Source organism: Moschus berezovskii, chromosome 23 (assembly GCF_049115385.1).
Source record: "Moschus berezovskii isolate FMDL1 chromosome 23, NW_MosBer_1.0, whole genome shotgun sequence".
NCBI classification, from domain to species: domain Eukaryota; kingdom Metazoa; phylum Chordata; class Mammalia; order Artiodactyla; family Moschidae; genus Moschus; species Moschus berezovskii.
In genome coordinates this window covers 62,100,718-62,124,000 of record NC_142482.1, presented here as the reverse complement: position 1 = coordinate 62,124,000, position 23,283 = coordinate 62,100,718, and the positions used below count along the sequence as shown (strand labels likewise).

The following is a 23,283-nucleotide window of genomic DNA, read 5'->3' as shown; positions in this document are numbered from 1 at the left end:
TGACTTCAGGCTCTACTACAAAGCCACAGTCATCAAGACAGTATAGTACTGGCACAAAGACAGAAATATAGATCAATGGAACAAAATAGGAAGCCCAGAGACAAATCCATGCACCTATGGACACCTTATCTTTGACAAGGGAGGCAAGCATATTCAATGGAGAAAAGACAATCTCTTTAACAAGTGGTGCTGGGAAAACTCTGGCAAGCCACTCCAGTACTCTTGCCTAGAAAAGTCCATGGATGGAGGAACCTGGTAGGCTGCAGTCCGTGGGGTCGCTAAGGGTCAGATACGACTGAGCGACTTCACTTTCACTTTTCACTTTCACACATTGGAGAAGGAACTGGCAACCCACTCCAGTGTTCTTGCCTGGAGAATCCCAGGGACAGGGGAGCCTGGTGGGCTTCCATCTATGGGGTCACACAGAATCGGACACGACTGAAGTGACTTAGCAGCAGTAGCAGCAGCTGGGAAAACTGGTCAACCACTTGTAAAATAATGAAACTAGATCACTATCTAACACCATACACAGAAATAAACTTAAAATGGATTCAAGATCTCAACCTAAGACCAGAAACTGTAAAACTCCTAAAAGAAAACATAGGCAAAACACTCTCCGACATAAACCACAGCAGGATCCGCTATGACCCACCTCCCAGAATATTGGAAATAAAAGCAAAAATAAACAAATGGGACCTAATTAAAAGCTTCTGCACAGCAAAGGAAACCATAAACAAGGTGAAAAGACAGCCTTCAGAATGGGAGAAAATAATAGCAAACAAAGCAACAGACAAAGGATTAATCTCAAAAGTATACAAGCAGCTCCTGAAGCTCAATTCCAGAAAAATAAATGACCCAATCAAAAAATGGGCCAAAGAACTAAACAGACATTTCTCCAAAGAAGACATACAGATGGCTAACAAACATATGAAAAGATGCTCAACATGACTCATAATCAGAGAAATGCAAATCAAAACCACAATGAGGTACCATTTCAGGCCAGCCAGAATGGCTGCTATCCAAAAGTCTACAAGCAATAAATGCTGGAGAGGGTGTGGAGAGAAGGGAACCCTCTTACGCTGTTGGTGGGAATGCAAACTAGTACAGCCACTATGGAGAACAGTGTGGAGATTCCTCAAAAAACTGGAAATAGAACTGCCATATGATCCAGCAATCGCACTCCTGGGCATACACACCGAGGAAACCAGAATTGAAAGAGACACGTGTACCCCAATGTTCATTGCAGCACTGTTTATAATAGCCTGGACATGGAAGCAACCTAGATGTCCATCTGCAGACGAATGGATAAGAAAGCTTTGGTACATATACACAATGGAGTATTACTCAGTCATTGAAAAGAATGCATTTGAATCAGTTCTAATGAGGTGGATGAAACTGGAGCCTATTATACAGAGTGAAGTCAGCCAGAAAGAAAAACACCAGTACAGTATACTAACGCATGTATATGGAATTTAGAGAGATGGTAACGATAACCCTGTATGCAAGACAGCAAAAGAGACACAGATGTATAGAACAGTCTTTTGGACTCTGTGGGAAAGGGCGAGGGTGGGATGATTGGGGAGAATGGCATTGAAACATGTAAATTATCACATGTGACACGAATCGCCAGTCCAGGTTCGATGCATGAGACAGGATACTCGAACTGGTGCACTGGGATGACCCAGAGGGATGGGATGGGGAGAGAGGTGGGAGGGGGTTTCAAGATGGGGACACATGTACACCCGGGGCGGATTCATGTCAATGTATGGTAAAACCAATACAATGTTGTAAAGTAAAAAAATAAATTAATTTTTTTAAAAAGCCGTAGGCAATTTTTTTAAACTCCCAAAGGTCCTATAGGCAAAATAATAATAATTTTTTTTCGTGTTAGTATTCTTAAAATCTCCTATGCTACAGGATCGGATCAGTTCAGTTCAGTCGCTCAGTCGTGTCCGACTCTCCGCGACCCCATGAATCACAGCACGCCAGGCCTCCCTGTCCATCACCAACTCCCAGAGTTCACTCAAACTCATGTCCACAGAGTCAGTGATGCCATCCAACCATCTCATTCTCGGTCGTCCCCTTCTCCTCCTGCCCCCAACCCTTCCCAGCATCAGAGTCTTTTCCAGTGAGTCAGCTCGTCGCATGAGGTGGCCAAAGTATTGCAGTTTCAGCTTGAGCATCAGTCCTTCCAATGAACACCCAGGATTGATCTCCATGAGAATGGACTGATTGGATCTCCTTGCGGTACAAGGGACTCTCAAGAGTCTTCTCCAACACCACACTTCAAAAGCATCAATTCTTCGGCTATCAGCTTTCTTCACAGTCCAACTCTCACATCCATACATGACCACGGGAAAAACCATAGCCTTGACTAGACGGACCTTTGTTGGCAAAGTAATGTCTCTGCTTTTTAATATACTATCAAGGTTAATCATAACTTTCCTTCCAAGGAGTAAGCGTCTTTTAATTTCATGGCTACAATCAGCATCTGCAGTGATTTTGGAGCCCAAAATAATAAAGTCTGACACTGTTTCCACTGTTTTCCCATCTATTTCCCATGAAGTGATGGGACCAGATGCCATGATCTTCGTTTTCTGAATGCTGAGCTTCAAGCCAACCTTTTCACTCTCCTCTTTCACTTTTATCAAGAGGCCTTTGAGTTCCTCTTCACTTTCTGCCATAAGGGTGGTGTCATCTGCATATCTGAGGTTATTGATATTTCTCCCGGCAATCTTGATTCCAGCTTGTGCTTCTTCCAGCCCAGCGTTCCTCATGATGTACTCTGCATATAAATTAAATAAGCAAGGTGACAATATACAGCCTTGACGCACTCATTTTCCTATTTGGAACCAGTCTGTTGTTCCATGTAAAGTTCTGACTGTTGCTTCCTGACCTGCATACAGGTTTCTCAAGAGGCAGGTCAGGTGGTCTGGTATTCCCATCTCTTTCAGAATTTTCCACAGTTTCAGAAAACATTAATAATAGTGAATCCATAAAATTACTACAGAATCTTAAATCCCCATAAATATGTATTCTATTTGGAAGCAAGACTTCTCATCTGTCAGGTAAGCTTTTGTAAGCCATAATACATAAGCAACTTTTCTATCACTTAGCCCAGTTCAATCACCAAAATTTTCATTAACTTTTCAACAATTGACAGTTTAACCCATCCCTTCTGAATTATATGGCAGAATCGTGTGGAGAATTTTATAGTACTTACTTGTTTTTCATTTAGAACCTGTGTTAAATTTTGCTATAATTCAATTGATTAAAAAGTCAACTAGATGTGATATTTTGTGATGTGATAAAGAAAAGTTATACTACCTCTGACATGAACTTTTTTAACATCTGGATTCAATTATAAAACAGCAAATCCTCAACTAACTCACTGCTTATGTGACTTGGAGGTTATTTTCTACTTGGGGAGCTAGGCTCAAGAAGCTCTTCCTCAGTGATTAGAGAGACAAGTACAAGAAGACGCTAATGGCTGAGAATTCTCCCCAAACTTAGACAAAACTCTACAGCAGCAGGAGCGTTTGCAGGACTATGATTTCAAAGGATGTGTCTGACAGGAAAAGAAAGGGAAAAATCAAAGGGACAAAATTTCAAGGATATCACAACAACTGTTAGAACATAATACAAGTTACAGGATACTCCTTACAGAGTTAAGCCTTAAACATGCAAATTCTCTGAAAATTGCACAGCCCGGAACTCATGTTTCTATAAAATTGGTATAAAGAGTGTAACTGCTGGAAAAAACACCTTTGGTAGCCTCTGCATTAGAAGAACCTCAGAACTTCTCTTGGCTGTCACCTTTGTTGGTACACCAAAGTTATGCTAACTTTTTAAAGAACTCAAAAAACTGAGTTTACTACTTGACAATGACCTCAAGAAAAATCTCACACTTGTGGAGCCTGACACGGTCTCTGACCTCAGAGGGGCAAACTGTTATCTTCCTAGAAAGTAAAAACAGAAGTTATTTTCTAAATAGTTATCTTGGTTTAAAAAAACACAAAAACACTGCTACATTTTTAACAGAAAAGCATCAACTTTTCCTATCATTTCTTCTGTGTGTTCTTCTCCAAGGTCACTCCCTCTCCAGGTGACCTAAGAACCTCGGGGTCAGGAAGATAAAAATACTCCCCACTGAAGCTTATTTCCCATATTTTTAATCTCACTGAAGGGAGCACAGGCTCTCCCTGTAAATTCCTGTTTGCAGTATGTACTGGAAATTATAAAACCCCAATGCAAAGGAAAAGCTCAACCTCAGAGAGGAAACAGTTCTCAGGGAAGCCCCGGAGACACCCTAACCCAGGGATACCTGACTCGCGCACAGGGAGCCCTGCGGACACCTCTGCAGCTGAGTCCTGACTGCCACCCGTCACTCTGCGGTCACACAGGGATGGAGGCCGGGAGGCGTCTGCCTTCCAGTCCCTTCATTCCTAAAACGAGAACAACGCAGGCCCGCCAGGCTCGAAAGGGCAGCTGTGGGAATTAGAGATTCTCACCTGAACTCACTTTGAAAAGGGAGCAAATAAAATACAAATCAACTTTGTTACAAAGGTTCAGAAGGCGATTCTATTATCGTGGAGGGGGGGCGGCTGGGGGCGCAGGTAAACACCACCGTGAACCCCCCAGGTCTGGAAGGGCAGGCCTGGGGCCGGCTGCTCAGAGAGCCACTGAGGCAGCCAGCGGAGGCTGGGGCTCCCTGCTCATGGAGCGGCTGCAGGCATACCCCAAGGAGCAGGCCCGGCCAGCTGGACACGGAGGGCAGTGAGCATGGGACTGCAGGGGATGATGCAGGAGCCGCTGGAGGTGGGAGGCGCCACGACCCCTCAAGGTGGAGAAGGACCGAACCGTCCCCACTCACGGGGCTAGGTGAATACAACGTTCCGCACAACAATCTGGCAAAGATGTACGCAGCCCCATCACGCACGACACACAACAGGACTGCAGACCGAGGGGGGACAGGAAGCTCCCCACGCTGCGGACCTTCCACCAAAACCACTGCTTCAGCAGCAGCAGAGACACAGTAAAGACTGCTCGTTTCTCAGTTTAAGACTTTCAAAATTAAAATAAACCTGCCCCTGAGCTCCTTGGAAAAATAACTGATCCCAGATTTGGAGCAGAAACACACACGGACCGTCCCATCCCCCTAGAGAGCAAAGGAAGCCAGGACCACCAAGGCTGGCCCCGAGGGACGCAGAGGCCGGACGGAAGGTTCTCCAGGCCACAGACGAGGCCACGGGAGCATCAACAGACTGAGAACTGGAATGTATGAAGAAGATTTAATTCCAGGAGTTCATAAAGACCCAAAAATACTTGGCCCTTAGAGGATGCTAAAGGCCAACTCAGTAAGAACTGATAAAAGAAAAAGAATGGATGATTTACCTTGAATCTCCTATACCTCAGGGTAACCAAGTACTTGCAAGCTTCTCTTTCAGGAAGCATTTCAGCTAGTCAGTGAGGAGGGAATTACAGAACTCAATTATCAGCACTTTGCAGCCTCTAATAAAACAATGAACCTTGATGATGACCCTCAGTGTCTACCGACGCTATAAGAAGAAAACAAGACCGTGCACTCCTCCTGACGGGAGTACACGGGACCAGATGGGAGTGACTCCTGCCCTCACCCACCCCCAGACCAAGCACAGAACCCCCAGGCCAAGCACGGAACCCCCGGAACAGGCACGGACTCGACCAAACCTGTAAACCCCTGCATCTGACCACGCGACACGCAGGAACGAAACGAAGAGCAGCACGGAGGGAGCCAGCCGTGGTCACTTGGTGCAAACAGATGAGTTATTAAAAACGCCTAGGAGAGCACTGGGGCAACCGGAACACTGACAGACATCTGACCGTACCAACTATCATTCAGTTGTTAAATTCCAGTGGACAGCACAGTATGTTGTAAGAGAATCATTCACAGGTAAACACGGTTCTAAATGCAGCTGTGATACAGTGCACAGAGTTTCCTGTTAAAACTCTGGGATGGGCAGGGGCGGGGGTCACGGAAAAATAGAGCACTAGACATGAAATGAATTTTGCTGCAAACTAGGACAGCCACTTTGCCTTCCTGCGTTTCTTCTTCTTGGAGACAGTTTTGGTCACTCCTGTACAATGTTATGAACTTCCGTCCATAGTTCTCCAAGCACTCTGTCTACCAGATCTAATCCCTTGAATCTATTTGCCACCTCCACTGTATAATCATAAGGGACTTGATTTAGATCATACCTGAATGGCCCAGTGGTTTTCTCTGCTTTCTTCAATTGGAGCCTGAATTTTGCAGTAAGAAGCTCATGATCCGAGCCACGGTCAGCTCCAGGACTCGCTTTTGCTGACCATATAGCTTCTCCATCTTTGGCTGCAAAGAATATAATCAGTCTGATTCCGGTGTTGACCGTCTGGTGATGTCCATGTGTAGAGTCGTCTCTTGTGTTGTTGGGAGAGGGTGCCTGCTACGACCAGTGCGTTCTCGACAGAACTGTTAGCCTCTGTCCTGCTCCATCTGTACTCCAAGCCAAACTTGACCGTCACTCCAGGTATCTCTTGACTGTCTGCGTTTGCCTCACAATCCCCTGTGATGAAAGGATCTTTTCGGTGTTAGTGCTAGAAGGTCTTGTAGGTCTTCACAGAACCAAGCCGCTTCACTTCTTCAGCGTCCGGGGTTGGGACACAGACTTGGATCACTGTGGTGCCGAATGGTTTGCTGAAACTGACTATAACTTATTCAGAGGAACACGCATGTGTTCCAGGAGACCCTCAGGCCTCTGTGATACACGGAGGGCTGTGTGCATGTGAGCGAGTGTGTTTGAGCATGTAGATATACTGTGTACACACTCATTGCACTTTCTATAGAGAAAGATCGAGGATTTAGTCAGAAGGGTCTACCATCCAAGGACAGTTACAAAAACGAAAAAACCCTGCCTCCCTGAGACCTGCTGCAGTCAATCCTCACACAGGGAAGTGTGATTTCCATGGACAAATAGAACCGCTGAGATCAGGCGACCCCTTCCCACCACACATCACACACGCGCACGCTGCACACCTGACTGTCCTCCAGCAGCCGCCCACCTGCCAGGACTCTCACCCACTGCATCCGCTTTAAAGGACCTGAACTCAGCCATCACCACTGGACGGGGGGAGCCCTCCTGCCACCCACTGTGCCCCTGGGGCCGGAGCCCGTGGTTCAGCCCTGGGCACTGTGACAGGGGCCACCTGGCAGCGGTCCCTGCAGAGGGAGGAGCATGTCCTGCGGAGGGAGGGGCCCGGGGCTGCCCTCTGTCCTCACGGGGTTGGGGGGGGAGGCTCAGGCCTCAGGCCGGTCTCCCTGCAGCCCCGGCTGTGATGTCCTGGAATCTGCTTAGGCCTCCCGAGCCCCCCGACGTCCCGCCGCCCGCCCTCCTCTCTTCCTTCCCCACCGACCACCCCAACCCCACCGCCAGAAACCCTGCCCTCACCGGCTGGCTCTCCTCTCTTCCCTTCCCACTGCGGGAACCCTGCTTCCACCCCCACCCCTGGCCTGCTCTCCTCTCTGGGGTCTTCACTCCCCCTCCCTCCCCAAGGCAGTAGAGCCGGGGTGGGCAGCTACATGGGCCTTCCTGGGATACAGGACTGTGGCATATTTTTAATATACTGTAATGTTGTTAACAACTCATGCGACGAGTTGACTCACTGGAAAAGAGTCTGATGCTGGGAAAGGTTGGGGGCGGGAGGAGAAGGGGACGACAGAGAATGAGATGGCTGGATGGCATCACCGACTCTGTGGACATGAGTTTGAGTGAACTCCGGGAGTTGGTGATGGACAGGGAGGCCTGGCGTGCTGTGATTCATGGGGTCGCGAAGAGTCGGACACGACTGAGCGACTGAACTGAACTGAATGTCATTACAACACAATATGACATTTATGTAATAAAATATAACAGCGCATCAGATAAAATATTTTAATATTAAGTGAAGGTTTATATTTGTGGTTCACTGTTTAATTTTAAAGGAGATATATATAATTTCACCAACTTGCTTTTGAACTCAAGTCTTTTACTGGCGTATAAGGTGGAGAAAAAGGTCCTCCAAACCTGTTTTAAATAGTAAACACCCAACTGTGATTATAATAAATTTGTAAATGGCTTTTAAAGCGATGGTACCCTTGTGAGGATTAAACATGCAAAGATCCTAGCACACACAGGCTTGACACATACAAGCACTGGGTATGTTTTAGCTGTTGTTATTAAAGATAACCCTGCTGCTAAGTCGCTTCAGTCGTGTCCGACTCTGTGCGACCCCATAGACGGCAGCCCACCAGGCTCCCCCGTCCCTGGGATTCTCCAGGCAAGAACACTGGAGTGGGCTGCCAGTTTCTTCTCCAATGCATGAAAGTGAAAAGTGAGAGTGAAGTCGCTCAGTCGAGTCTGACTCTTAGCGACCCCATGGACTGCAGCCTACCAGGTTCCTCCGTCCATGGGATTTTCCAGGCAAGAGTACTGGAGTGGGGTGCCATTGCCTTCTCCAAAAAGATAATCCTAGTACTACCTGAATTACAAGTATAATGGCTTTGATGTGAGTAACTGAGCTCCGGGCATTTTAATACAAGTAAGTGAGCTCCTTCAGGGCAAGGTGGTTCTTTCTCAGCCCTCTCTGACCTTCCCAGCCCCATGGGGCCCTGTGCACACAGCCTGCAGGGGGAGCCCCTCTGGGGGTAGGGGGTGGGGGAACGTGTGCCAAAGCCACCAGGAAACAACAGTCCTCCGAAACAAGGAAGACAAGATGGGCTATGCTTCAGAGAGCAAAAAGCCAGGCCGTGTTTTAATCAAATTCATTTAGGCTCTGGAATTATTCCAGCTGCGTCTGAAAAAAAAGCTGACGGAAAACAGATGCTCTCAGCTGCAGAGGAGCTGAGAAATGGCTGGTACTGGTAGCACCACAGGAGCCGTGGGCATGGCCTGAGGGCCCTCACACCCTTCCTGCGGGCAAGACAGTCACTTCATCCCAAGCCTGACAAGGCACTTTCTCTCTCACCCCTTTTTAAAAAACATCTGAGAGTTGTAAGGAAAATCTCAGGAAACAAGAGAAAGAAAGCTGAAGGGTCACAAAGAACTCATCTGAAAACCAAGATGCCCAGAAACCCCTCTGGAAGCTGGGAGGTCAAAGGAAAGTGATAAAGGACAAAACAAATCCCAGCCTTCTGTGCCCAAATCACCTCCAGTCCCCTCTCCCCCAGGGGCAGAGGAAAACGATGGGACGGAAACCCTGTCCCCCAGGGAAGGCAGGATGGAGGCCAGGCAGTCAGGTCGCAGCTCAGGGATCACTGAGCACTTGCATTTATAACCGTTTCCTGGACCGAGAGTCTGTCGGGCCAGAAGTTAGGGGATTCACTTTTGCAACATGCTTTCACATCCTGCAGTGGAAAGCAGGTGCTGACTTTACTCAGCTCGACAGCACATTAACATACCTTAACTTCTATCCTCCCCACCTGATAACGCTTCAATAACCTCAAGTGTGTATGGTTTTAATTTTGGATACTTTATATACTTTAATGTGTGTGTATTTTGAAGTGTTTCAGATTACAAATGCCATACCACTTACTGTAAACTAGCCTATAGACCAACAACCCTGCAATTAAGGGTGAATTGTTTTCATTCAATAGATTAAGACCCCAAGGTTCCCAGAGGGTAAAGCCTGAGTCGCAAAGTCCCAAAACTGGACCGGAGCCTTTCCTCTTGCACCCCAGGGGCTCTCTCCAAATGGCCTTGGCCCGGGCCCACCGCACGCGGGCAGCCCCTCCGGCCACTTCTGGCACTGCTGACTCATCAGCAGCCCTCCGACTTCCGCATCTGCATCTGGATCCCCATGTTTGCTACAGACCCACACTAAAGATCCATATCACAGCAGAAAGGAAGTAGCAAAACACCTGTAATCACACACTAAGCTGGAGACCAGAAGGGAGTGATTGCAAAGCACCAGGAGGGCAGAATAAGGAAACGTTTAGAGATGGGAGGAGAGGGGTGGATGGAGGCCCGTGCCCACTTCCACCCAGACCGAGACCTGCACACATCCTGACTGCCCCTTCCAGGACTGTTTAAATAAGAACCCACTGTTCGCCTTCTCAGCTCTCTGGGCACAGTCACCACCCACAAGGCAATCAGGGGGCCAGAGTCCAGCCCCTATAGCACTGCGTTCCGGGCAGGTGACCTCTGTCCCTCACGATAAGCTGTTCTCACTGCAGGCCTTAAGGCCTCCGCTGAAGAAGAGGGGGTGTGTGTGTGTGTGTGTAAGCCAGGACCTTTTCTGAAAGGTGACATCCGGCCAGGTTGGCAGCCAAGACTTTCCAACAGTTCACCCCGTCTCCACACAGCCAGTCTCAAGAGGAGAAGATCCAGGAGAAACCCTGACAGTGCCTGGCTCTTCAGCCCGGCGGGCCTCGGCCAGGCGGGCCTCCACCACCGGTCTCCCAGCGTGAGGAGCAACCCCGGTGCGCACCCTGTTGTGCACAAGCTTGCCTTTTCTTGGGACTGGCCTTGGGTGCAGAACCCGGGCTCCTGGGTAGAAAAACAGAAAACCTGGGAAGCGAGAGCCTCCTCTACAGAGGGGCCAGGATGCAGGCTCCAAACTCTGACAGAATGCATTAGAGCTGCAGGAGACCACCATGGGATCTAAGAGTTAGATTTACAGATGAAAACTGTGTGTAAGAATAAAAATAAAACCAAATCCTGGCATTGCTATGTGTTATCATTAAATTTAAATGTTAATGAATCAAGTTAATAAAGTGCTCTAATGGAACAGACCATTAACAAAAGTGAACTGAAAAGTATACCAGAGCAACAGTGCCAACACCACAGGTGTGGAAACGTCCCGCCAGGATGAGCAGTGATGGGATCCGAGTCTCTGAAACTGCAATCTTCAAGACGTAACAGAAAGCTTTCCTTGAAGGTTTTGCCTTTAACACATCAAAAGTAATGAACTCTGATCCTACTTACATGTATTCCCCTAAATTACATGATCTCACTGAAAACAAAAAACCATACAAACGACTAACACGTGAGCCAGAATCTACAGGCAGATGCCTGTGACGGCCACAGCACGGGCAAGGAGGTGCCGCGTGGGCCGTGGGGTGAGGAACCTTAACGTGGGGTCCCTCACCCCTGAACAGCCCTACCCACCCTCGCTGACGCCTACGGAAGATTAGCAGGACTCCAGAGCCGCTGTGAGAGCCTGTCCCAGTCCAGGCAGTAAGGTTTGCTGAAAGGCAGGGCAGTGATTTAGAAACAGAGCAACGAAAGAACTCAGTGAAATCGCTGCCGCCAGCAACTGGCTCTGACTGGTGTTTTTCCCCTGATACTTTATATCCTCTTAAACTTTACAATCTTTCTACAGTAAGCACATATTACTACTTTTAAAACTGGAGAAAGTGTTTGGGAAAAGACAAGCTGCATCTTCAAGTCGCCGCCACCACCCCCCTCGGCTCCAGCTCCCTCCTGAGTCACTGGGATTGTTCCACAAGCAGCCAAGGGTGAGGCCCACCCCGGGCCAGCAGACTGAAGGGGGAGGTCCCGAGACTGTCCACGCTGAGAGCTGTCCACACTGCCCAGCTGGTTCCTACTGCAGCTGCAGACCCTGGGCATCTTCGAGGAGGACTGGAATCAAAGGTCAAACACCAAGGAGAAAAACAAAGCCTTCTTTTGGAAAAAGCCCCAAGTCTAGAGAATCGCTGAGGCTGGCAGAATGTCAGTAATTCCTAGAGAGTGAACCGGAGCCGTGGAGATGGGAGCAGGCAGCGAGGTTGGGTGGGCTGAAGGACGGGGCAGACAGGCGAGGACTGCTTCCTCGGGGTTCTGGAACAAAGGGTGTGTCTGCACAGGTGCACCTCGGGCCTCAGGGGCGGTGGTCTCAGCGGCCAGGCCGGCCAGTGAGGACCCAGCGAGGCCAGCTCCCCTGGGCTTGGGCCATGTATAGGCTGCCCAGAGCTCCCCGTAGCCCCCCTGAGCACGGGCTCCCACGCCTGCCCCCAGCAGCTCAGCTCCGGGCACAGACGGACACGAGCCCATCCTTCAGTGAAACCCAGGCATCGGTCCCCAGGCCCCCCGCTCCCTAGCAAAGGGACCCGGCCACCCAGAGACCCCCTAAAGAGCCCGACCAGAGGCTGTTCCCCAAGTCCTCACCAAGCCTAAGCCACACCAGATGTCACCCAGACTGACCAGCCTTCCTCAAGTCCGGTTTCCATTACACCCGCTGGAAACTCCAGCCAGGAAACGAGGGGAGGCATCCAGGCCTTCACTCCCTGCGTGGATCTGCCTCTTCCAGAAAGTGTATTTAAAGGGAAGAAAACCAGCACACGTGGGAGAAGCGGGCCCGTGCGGCTCAGAGAGCCCAGCAGGACGCCCAGGCTTCCTGGACACAAGCCCAAACCACCACCGAGCACGGGGCCCCCACAGGGACTTCTGAGACCCCAAACAGGCCCCAGCCACTGACCTGCCTGCCATAAAAGGACTCCTTCTAAGACACCCCCTTGTTTCTAGGAATTAAAAACCAAAATCTCCAAAATAACAGTCTGGTAATAGAATAAACTTCTGGTTATGCTTAAATAACTAAAAATCTATATGCTCAAACACTATTAAAGAGTAAAACACAACTCAATGGAAAAAAAAATACTATATAAACTGAAATAATTCAAAAGTTCCTAAACAGTCAAAACAGCAAAATGGATGGGGGGGGGGGTGGTGAAATGAAAAACCACTGCAGTCCACAAAAAAGCTAAAAGAAAACAACAGAAATGGTTTGGTATTTGTTCTAACTTCCATGTTTCCTTCCCAAAGTTTACATTAAGAAGCAAAACTTTCTGAAAAACCCACTATGTATTATCACTGCCCCTGAAAAACAACCCCTCCCAAAATCTTCCTATTCACCCTTGAGAAATTAACTCAGTACCCGCCCTGCAGGGCGTACCTGGGTTTGACCAATGTCATAAAGCCAAGTCAAAACCAGTCAGAACCGCCCCAAACCTGATTTCAGTTTCGGGTTCCCAAGTTAGACCTGAAACAGCAAGAATCTGCACCTTCCCTCCGGCACCCTCGGAGGCAGCCTGGACCCACAGCTGTCAGAGGGGCGGGGGTCCTGGCCCCAAGGCTGCTGCAGTACTCTGTGTGAAGTGGGCTCTGCCCCAGCGTGCCAAGGAACGTGGCGACAAACGAAATCTCCAGCAGGCAGCTCCTCCTGCTCACAAGCACCGTGCAAGGTGCCCAGCGGTGGACGGGCATCAGCAGGACACAGGGCACACACTGGGCAGGACCCACACGCCCTTCCTGACAGCTCTGGTTTCCAGGACACAGCCCGTCCAGCGCATAAGTCATGGGACGTACCCCACCCTGCCGTCCAGAAAGAGCGGTCACCCCAGGCCAGGAGACTTATACTTGATCCCTAAGAATCAGACAAGTAACTCTTTTTTAATAAAGCAGTATTCAGTGGAGGTCCCCAAATGTTGTCAATAGACCAATACCAACCCATGACACAGTTACAACCCACTCTTTTACAAATGAGAATAAGAGACATATTAATAGAAAAGTGGGTCCCACAGCCCCGAGGACATAGTTGGTGATTGTTCTTTGCTCTGACAACACATCCCCGTTACACTTCAGTGTGTAAGATGGCTGGCACCACGGAGGAATCTGCTTAAGGTTCCACATTCAAGATAAAAACTTGGCCACTGCATATCATTCTCAAGTTTTTCTCAGTCTATGAAATCTGGGATGGGCTGACACTCAGGACTCCTCCTAGCTCCTCCCCCCAGACCCAACACAGGGCATGGCAGGCGCACCTTCTCATTCCCCGTGCCACTTCTGAGACAGCGAGTCAGGACACCCGCCTCTCAGTGCGCTCACCCAACAAGGACTAACCCACGGCGGTCCCACCGCAGTCCGACTCACGCGTCCTCTCGTGCAAAGGACCACGGCGGGTGTCACACGCCTGCCACAGTGACTCACTTACTCTGATCACAGAAATTGACATGCTGTGAAGTTACCTGTCAAATTACGTGCGTCCCCAGACGACCAGTCCCTTGAGAAAAGTCCCAGCCACCGTGCTGGTGGCCGAGTCCCAGCTCCTCACTCGGCACAGGACACACCTCGGCAGGCATTCGTTGTCGTTCAATCGCTAAGTTGTGTCCGACTCTTTGTGACCCTGTGGACTGCAGCACACCAGGCTTCCCCGTCCTTCACCATCTCCTGGAGTTTGTTCTAACTCATTTCCATTGGGTCAGAGATGCTAACTGTCTCATTCTCTGCCGCCCCCTTCTTGTGACGTCAGTCTTTCCCAGAATCAGAGTCTTTTTCCACAAGTTGGCTCTTCACATCAGGTGGCCAAAGTACTGGAGCATCAACTTTAGCATCAGTCTCTCTAACGAATATTCAGGACTGATTTCCTTTAGGGTTGACTGGTTTGATATCCTTGCACTACAAGGGACTCTCAAGAGTTTTCTCCAAGACCATAATTCAAAGGCATCAATTCTTCAATGCTCAGCCTTATGGTCTAACTCTCAACATCCATACATGACTACTAAAAAAATCACAGCTTTGACTAAAATGACCTTTGTCAGCAAAGTAATGTCTCTGCTTTTAATATGCTGTCTAGGTTGGTCATAGCTTTTCTTCCAAGGAGCAAGCGTCTTCTAATTCCATGGCTGCAGTCACCATCTGCAGTGATTTTGAAGCCCCCAAAAATAAAGTCTGTCAGTGCTTCCACATCTTCCCCATCTATTTGCCATGAAGCGATGGCACCAGACGCCATGATCTTAGTTTTCTGAAAGCTGAGTTTTAAGCTCGCTTTTTCACTCTCCGTTTTTACCCTCATTGAGGGTCTATTTAGTTCCTCTTCACTTTCTGCCATTAGAGTGGTATTATCTGCATATCTGAGGTTGTTGCTATTTCTCCTGGCAATCTTGATTCCAGTTTGTGAGTCTCCAGTCCAGCGTTTCACGTGATGTCCTCTGCATAGAAGTTAAATAAGCAGGGCGACAGTACACAGCCTCAACATACTCCTCTCTCAAAGTCGAACCAGTCAGTTGCACATCCGGGTCTGACCATTGCTTCTTGACCTGCATACAGGTTTCTCAGGAGGCAGGTTAAGGTGGTCTGGTATTCCCACCTCTTTAAGAATTTTCCAGATTTGTTCTGATCCACACAGTCTAAGGCTTCCACACAGTCAAGGAAGCAGAAGTGGACGTTTTTCTGGAATTCCCTTGCTTTCTCTATGATCCAACGAATGTTGGCATTTTGATCTCTGGCTCCTCTGAAAACTGACACATCCACAACAGATGGATGTGTCATTTCCACTCTGGCCCAGATGCTCCGTCCTCTCTGGAGCTGTACTAGCTGCTCTCCTACCTCCCCGGGAGCACACTGGACACGTGCTGACCTGGGGGGCTCGTCTTCTGCCTTACATCTCTCTGCCTTATCATACCGTTCATGGGCAAGAATGAACGGCGAGAATCCTGGGTGGTTTGCCATTCCCCTCTCCAGTGGACGTTTTGTCAGGACTCTCCACTTGGCCCGTCTGTCTTGGGTGGCCCCGCACGGCATGGCTCAGACCTTCACTGAGCTATGCAAGCCCCTCTGCCACAACAAGGCTGTGATCATGAAGGGGCTGGCAGATATTTACTGCATGAAAAAACCTCCACTGTTAAACACTAAGCGCAAAATATATATGCTTATATCTTTTAACATTTCAATCCAAAAAACAAATAACAGGAATTTAAAAGCCTTCTTCACCAAAAAATCACTTCATTTGGTAAAACCTACCATGGCAGACAGCTCAGATTTTCTGCTTTTAACCCTATATTTCTAGCAAAATACCGACTCATCTCTTTCCAGTGTACACATTTAATTATAAATTCACTACAGCTAATTTTGAGAAAATTCCAGGAGATAGTGAAGGACAGAGGAGTCTAGGGTGCTACTTCCATGGGGTCGAAAAGAGTTGGATACGACTTAACCACTGAACAACTATAGTTAATAGTCACTTTTTTTAAATTCTCCTATTGGACTTATCTTTAAAACTGATATTAAATGACTGCGCTGCTTAAATACAAGATTTTTTTGCTCTCAATAGATTACAATTAGCATTCAATCCTGTAGTTACAGCACATTTCACTCTGAACAGACTTTAGAGGTCACCAGGTGACCCCTTCACATGACAGATTCAGAAAAATATCATGGCTATACACTTAATTGGTGTCAAAACCCAGCCTCTGATTCTCACTCAGGTCCACTGTCTTTCCTCAATTAATCAATTAATTACGTGTAATGTAAAGACATAAAAAACTTCCCACCAGGTAACAGTCTCTGACCAAAGCAGGACCTGCCATCCTGGAGCACTCACGGTACACAGGATTAGTGTCCGACCATGGCCGGCAATCCTCTCGCCTGGGAGGATAAGCCCAGCTCCCAGATCTGCTTGCCCGTAAGACCCACAGGACAGCAAAGCGGTTTATAGCCTGCAGCTGATCCAAATCCCGTGGAACTTCCTGCCTGCACAAAGCGAGGCTGACTATTGTACCCTCCACGTGCAATGCCCTCTCCTTATACGCAAGAGCTCTTACTATCTGGCTGCTCTGTGAAGAGAAACTCCATCCTAGTAAGCTATTTCATGCCAGACCTCTTTTCTTCTTGTTGTTAAGTTGCTAAGTCGTGTCTGACTCTCTGCGACCCCACAGATTGCAGTATGCAAGATTTCCCTGTCCCTTACCATCTCCCTGAGCTTGCTCAGACTCATGTCCATCGAGTCGGTGATGCCATCCAACCGTCTCATCCTCTGTCGTCCCCTTCTCCTCCCGCCTTCAATCTTTCCCAGCATCAGGGTCTTTTCCAATGAGTCGGCTCTTTGCATCAGGTGGCCAAAGTATTGGAGCCTCAGCTTCAGCATCAGTCCTTCCAATGAATATTCAGGGTTGATTTCCTTTAGGATTGACTGGTTTGATCTGCTTGCTGCCCAAGAGACTCTCAAGAGTCTTCTAGAGCACCACAGTTCAAAGGCATCAATTATTCGGCACTCTGCCTTTTTTATCATCCAGCTCTCACATCCTTACATGACTACTGGAAAAACCATAGCTTTGACTCTACAGATCTTTGTAGGCAAAGTAATCTCTCTGCTTTTTAATATGCTGTCTAGGTTTGTCATTGCTGGTTTATAATTGCTAAGACCTCTTTTCTATCCTGTAGGAATAACTCTTCCAACAGGGCAGCAATGGTAAACACCACGCCCAAACTGACACAGCACTTAAGGGATTAAGCAGTAGTTCAAACCCACACTAGCCAAGAAATCCAAGTCTTCCTCCACCGCCCCAAGACACAGTCCCAGCCTCCTGAGAGTTCACAAGGTAAATTGCCAAGAAAGTATGACCCAAATGACAGTAAAGAAAAGAAAATGAGCAGTACAGAACACAGTGATCAATCCAGATTTACCTTACTACTGTAATCTACAACTTTTCACAACTGCAAAAAGAAAAAATAACTCTGGAATATGCTTTATTTCAAATGTGACAATTTATCCACCTCTCCTTAAAAGTTATTTACCTGTCTTTAGAATTGGTCAATACTAGTTAAAAACTTGATAGGAAATAAAATTACTGGGATTTATATTTCACACCTGACTTTGTAAGCAAGGATGGGAGTGACCTGTGGGCCAAGTGTTTAACCTCTGCGTTTCCTGGGGGTGACAAGAAATCTGCCTCATAGGAGGACTCCCTGCTCCGAAAGGGAAATAGATGCAAAGTCCACTGGGCAGTGCTTGGCACACGGTGGACGCCCCGCGCACCTCAGCCACCGTCATCGCCCCTCGTCACCACCACGTCACCACTGGGAACGTCGGGGCCGCAAGCAGGCTCCCCCTGGGCTGCCTGTTCCATCGCAGCCCCAGGGCAGGACACGTGGCTGGCGCTCAAATGCCTGCTGACGCTGACCGAACCACAGTCACTAGCACGTCTAGGACTAAACAGAGGACGCTCTGGCCCGAACGTAACTGCCTCCAGGAGACGAACTAAGCGTGAAAAAAAATTGCTCCTGGAAATTTAGGAGATATGAAATGGAGAACCATTCTCAGCCTGAACACAAGGCTTGTTGGAGGACAAAAGCGGGAGGCCTCTCTTAAGTGAGGAAAGCATTTGTGCAGAGTCAACCCCCATCAGGGAAAAGGCAGGTCAGCAGTGTGTGTCAAGAGCAGGCCAGGAGGTTTCCCAGCTTACATAACGGGGCACAGGAGACCAGAATGGGGGACTTCCAGTCTCCTCGGAAACACGGGCCTCTCAGCGAGGACAGACCCCAATCGGCAGGGAGGAGAGCAGCACGAGAAGAATGGCACTCACTGCCAATCCTCAGTTACCATCTCCTGGCCTCTTAAATCCATCTCAGAAGCAGACGAAGCCTGGGAGAGCCACCCGAGTCCAGGGAGCCTGGGCACCTGTTGTATGTATGTTCCCTTTAAAGGCTATGGGTGACCTACAGCAGCTAGAACACAATCAAAAGAACATAATCAAATCAGTGAAAATAAGAAACAAGGCCATAAAAATGCAATTCCAAGACAAAATATTATAGCTTAAATAATCGGACCTTGAGAACTCAGATGGTTCATCTCTTTGCTCTACACAAGACTCAGCACAAATGAGCGGTCTTCCAGCAAGGTAACGCCTCTCGACCACGACTGCCTTTCCAACCATTTACAGAGGAACGCTTTGTCTCCCGTGTGTCATGGTACAGAACTCTGGAACTCAGGCTTGCTGAGATGTCCAAGCACATCAAAACCACTCCGTAAGGAAAACCTAGGGTACCTGTGGGTACGAAGGACTCACCGGTGCAACTCCTCCATATTTAAAATACCAACGTCCTACCAAGCAGACCCGACAAAGCAATCTAAGTTTCAACCTGCCTGCGCTCCTGGTGGAGACAAGCCTGACATAACGGACAGCAGGAAGGTGGAGACAAGTCTACAAGCGCTGACCATTCCCTTCTCCAAGTCCCCACCCACCAGTGTGCTCCCACGGTCTGTCTGTCGGGGGATGACTCTACGGAGCTCCTCGTGTGTCGTTCTGCTCGGTGTCCCCAAGAGCTCAGGGCTAACGAAGCCTCACCCACCCACCCACTCTGTCTCGACTGTCAGCGAGTCCAAAGCCGAGTCTTACGCCCATCTGATAGCCGTCCTTGGCACTGGGGGCACAATCTTCATCTTTCTACAGCCCTCACTGCAGACTCCTGCATTCTCCTTAGGATGGTCCAATGGCACCCCACTCCAGTACTCTTGCCTGGAAAATCCCATGGACGGAGAAGCCTGGTGGGCTGCAGTCCATGGGGTCGCTAACAGTCGGAGACGACTGAGCGACTTCACTTTCACTTTTCACTTCCATGCATTGGAGAAGAAAATGGCAATCCACTCCAGTGTTCTTGCCTGGAGAATCCCAGGGATGGGGGAGCCTGGTGGGCTGCCGTCTATGGAGTCGCAGAGTCGGATACGACTGAAGCGACTAGCAGCAGCAGTAGGATGGTCCAATGATGTGATTTTTATTGAAGCCACCTCAGAATCTTTTTGGAAAGGGGCAAGTAGAATGGAATTTTATAAATTATTACATGTGTGTTAGTCACTCAGTCATGTCCAACTCATTGCGAATCCCTGGACTGTAGCCCACCAGGCTCTTCTGTCCATGGAATTCTCTAGGCAAGAGTACTGGAGTGGGTTTTCATGTCCTTCTCCAGGATAAATTATTAAATATCCTCCCATTGTTACTACATTTGACCCTCACTGTCCCCCACCCCCACCCCCACGCTCTGGTACCCACTGTTCACCCAGAACACACTCCGTGCTATTTCCAGCAGTCAGTGACTTCTCCCAGAGTCCTGAGGCTGGATGAACCAGTCATGGGGCCTCTAACACTTGGACAACACAAATTTTGTCATGTGCATTAAGTCCCTCTGAAACTGCGCATTTCTGGAGGGCAGAGTACACCCTACATATCCTCATGTTCCCAGAGGCATCAAAGCAAGCCGTGCATCCTGCAGACACACAGTAAAGACATGCTCCATTAATGAGAAGAGTAAGTCGACATTCTGGAAGCCTACTCGGAGAAGTCATGTGGGACCTAACAGGTCAGAAAAGGGTTTCTATCTTAAAGGTGTTTACAAACCAAAGAAAGTCAAAAAAAAAGAAAAGAAAAACTAAGGTATGTACACTACCTATGTAACCAACAGAGACGGCACTTCTGTAAATACAAAGAAATGAAAATACAAACCCTGGAATGCCTGCACCTGGCTGGAGGCGTGCAGGCACAGAGGCTTTTAGTTAAGAGGAGGGAGATCTGGGAGGGCATTCAGCCACAAATAATGACCCTGAGGAGGTACAGGCAGCAATATTTGGAGACCAGCGGGAACATTCTCTGGTGCAGTAAAGAAGGGCTGCTGCTGCTGCTAAGTCACTTCAGTCGTGTCCGACTCTGTGTGACCCCATAGACGGAAGCCCAACCAGACTCCCCCGTCCCTGGGATTCTCCAGGCAAGAACACTGGAGTGGGTTGCCATTTCCTTCTCCAATGTGTGAAAGTGAAAAGTGAAAGTGAAGTCGCTCAGTCGTGTCCGACCCTTAGCGACCCCACGGACTGCAGCCTACCAGGCTCCTCCATCCATGGGATTTTCCAGGCAAGAGTACTGGAGTGGCTTGCCATTGCCTTCTCCGGTAAAGAAGGGCAGGTGCAGTCAAACCACAGGGTGAGCCCAGGGGTGGGGGCAGAGGGCTTGGAGGTGGCGACACAGAGCAGGGCCTCTGCTCCCCTCTGGCGAGTCAGTAAGAAAAATCCCCGGGGAACCATTCACGGCTCCTGTCAGGAGAAATGGGAGGGAGAAAGCTACGGTGACTGCTAACAGTGAAGACGAGAGACCAGGGCAGACGTACCTGAAGTGCATGCTTGGGACAGCCCGTCCGAGAGCCCACGCCGGCCCAGTGTCCATGGCAGCCCTAAGGGCCAAAGCAGCGGTTTCCACCTCTCCTCTAAGAAGAGACCCCTTCTTAGAGTAAAAATGATCCCTTTGCCCACCCCATCTCTCTCTCTCTCACACAGAGCTGTAATTTCACGTGGGTGGCTCACCACAGAGGCAGTGTAACAAGATGCCTTAGAGCAATTCTTGGGCTCAGATCTCAGCCCTGACACTCAGGAGGTATGCACCACCAGGAAACATAACCTTACTAAGCCAGGTGTGAAATGGGGACTGAAAACATACTTGCCTCTTATACAGAGACATAGCAAATGTTTATAGCAAAGTGAGCCATTCAGTAAGCTCTCACCCAAAGTGATGAAGAAAATGGACCACAGGCGTGGATCTCCAGACCCTTCCCATTGACCTCACGGCTCTCCCAGACCACCAAAACCCATGGCAGAAGCCACTGTCCTGGAAGATAAGTGCAGAGCAGAATAGTCACCTCCACCAGGAAAGGTTTACGTGGACCCTAGAGTTCAGCATGGGCCAGGGCTGCAGAAGCCAACAATCCCCAACAAGTGAGGGGACGAGGCAGAGGGTGGGTGCTGGGGGCAAGCGGGAAATACGGTGAAGAGATGAAGAGGTGGGGCTTAAACGTGGAAGTGAGGGGGAAGGTGCTCACCGGCACCTCCCTGGCCAGTCAGCACCAACCAGACCACGGCGCTCAGGGCTGTGAGCAAGCGTTCCTTTCTAACCTGCGTGGATTCACACTGCAGGCACTTACTTAGCTTTCCATGAGCCACACCAACAAGAGTTACAAGAACAGCTTAACTGACTTCTCCCCCGAATACTGAAAGCAAGCAGTCTCTTGACTGAATTCAAGAGTTCTCCTCCTCAACCTCACATCTCCAGGCCGCCCACCTCTGCCACCAGTTTTCAAACCGGCCTTTACTGTAATTAAGTATACACAGTAAGAGAGGCACGAGTAACCAGGAAGTCACCAGGCAGCAGCAGGCAGCATTGCCCGAGGCTCTAGACGGTTTCTACTCTCAGCCCCGGGGAGTCTGAGCACAGTGTGACTCCCGCTGGACGCCTCCTAGTGAACTATGGCTGCCTCAGTCGCCGCGTCTGTGAAGTGGGGGTCCTAAAAGCACCCCCTGGAAAAGCAGTTGGGAAACCAAACGAGATGCACCAGCAGGTGACCGGCCGCGGTGGGCGGGGCAGCAGGCGCCTTGGGGTCAGCACCTTCACGCGCGCCGCCCAGCGCTTCCTGAGCGCCGGGGTCCGCGGGTGGGGGGACCCGGGCGGCCGCGCCCCGCCCGCCGCCACCCGGGCCGGGCCCGGACACTCCTCCCGCCCGGCGGGACGGGGGCCGCGGCTCCACGTGCCAGCGCGGCGGCGGACTCGGAACTGCGGGCGCTCACAGCAGCTCCTGCGCGGCGGGCTTTCCGTTTAAACAGCAGCGAGCAGGCGCGCGTTTCCTGGTCTGCAGCCGCGCAGCCCGGCTCCCTCGTTTCCTCCGCGACTGGGGACCGGCGAGGGGCCGCGGCGGCAGGCAGGCCCCGGCGCCCACCCGGCCCGGCCCGAGCGTCGCGGGGCGCCCCCCGCCCCGGCGCCCACCCGGCCCGGCCCGCTCACCTGGCCCGTGATGCCCGTGATGAGCGCCACCTTCCTGGGCTTGCCCGTCTCGGCGTCCCCGGCGCCGCGGACGCCGGGGCAGTGCGCCGCCGCCTGGGCCATATCCGCGTGCTGCCCGGAGGCGCCGATCGCGGGGGCTGAGCCGCGGAGCCGGCTGCAGGGACCAGAGCCGCGCGCCCGACCGCCACACTGACAGGCCGCCGGGGCCGGCGGGGCGGGCCGGGGGCGGGGCGGCCGGGATGCTGCCCGGCGGGCGCCGCGTGGCCGCGTCACCGCGCGACGCTGCGCGCTGCCCGCCGGGCCCCGCCCTCCCCGCCCGCAAGCCCCGCCCTCCCCGCCGGGCCCCGCCCTCCACGCCCGCAAGCCCCGCCCTCCCCGCCGGGCTCGTGTCACCGCGCGACGCTGCGCGCTGCTCGCCGGGCCCCGCCCTCCCCTCCAGGGCTCCACCCCCGCCCGCAAGCCCCGCCCCTCCCCGCCGGGCCCCGCCCACCCCGCCGGGGTGGAAACAGAGCGCCTTGGGGCGGGGTCTGCGCCGGGGGCGGGGCGTCGGGCGGGCCCGCGCGGGCTGGTCCAGGTCGCTGGCACACACACTAGGATACTGGGTCTTCGCGCCAGGCCTGCCCTTCGTAAGGGCCGGCAGTGGACCCAGCGGGCTGTCAGCCACCTGGACTTGCCCATCTCACGCTGCTGGTCCTCCCCTCCTT

General features: G+C 50.6%; 1 protein-coding gene across 6 annotated transcripts in view; it reads right to left on the bottom strand.

Moving 5' to 3' along the window:
- Positions 1–22,818, bottom strand: part of GMDS (GDP-mannose 4,6-dehydratase) — a 434,343-nt gene extending 411,525 nt beyond the window's left edge. For 2 of the 6 annotated variants that reach the window (XM_088831391.1, XM_088831388.1), the window contains exons 1-2: positions 22,580–22,817; positions 20,919–20,981 (exon numbers count right to left, since the gene is read on the bottom strand). In XM_088831391.1, coding sequence (XP_088687517.1) covers positions 20,919–20,981; positions 22,580–22,681 — 165 coding nt within the window. In that variant the 5' untranslated portion in view covers positions 22,682–22,817. Of the gene's footprint in view, positions 1–20,918; positions 20,982–22,579 lie in introns of all 6 variants that reach the window. The other 4 variants (XM_088831389.1, XM_055406579.2, XM_088831390.1 and 1 more) reach the window with 4 other exon arrangements.
- Between the last annotated feature and the right edge of the window lie 465 nt (positions 22,819–23,283).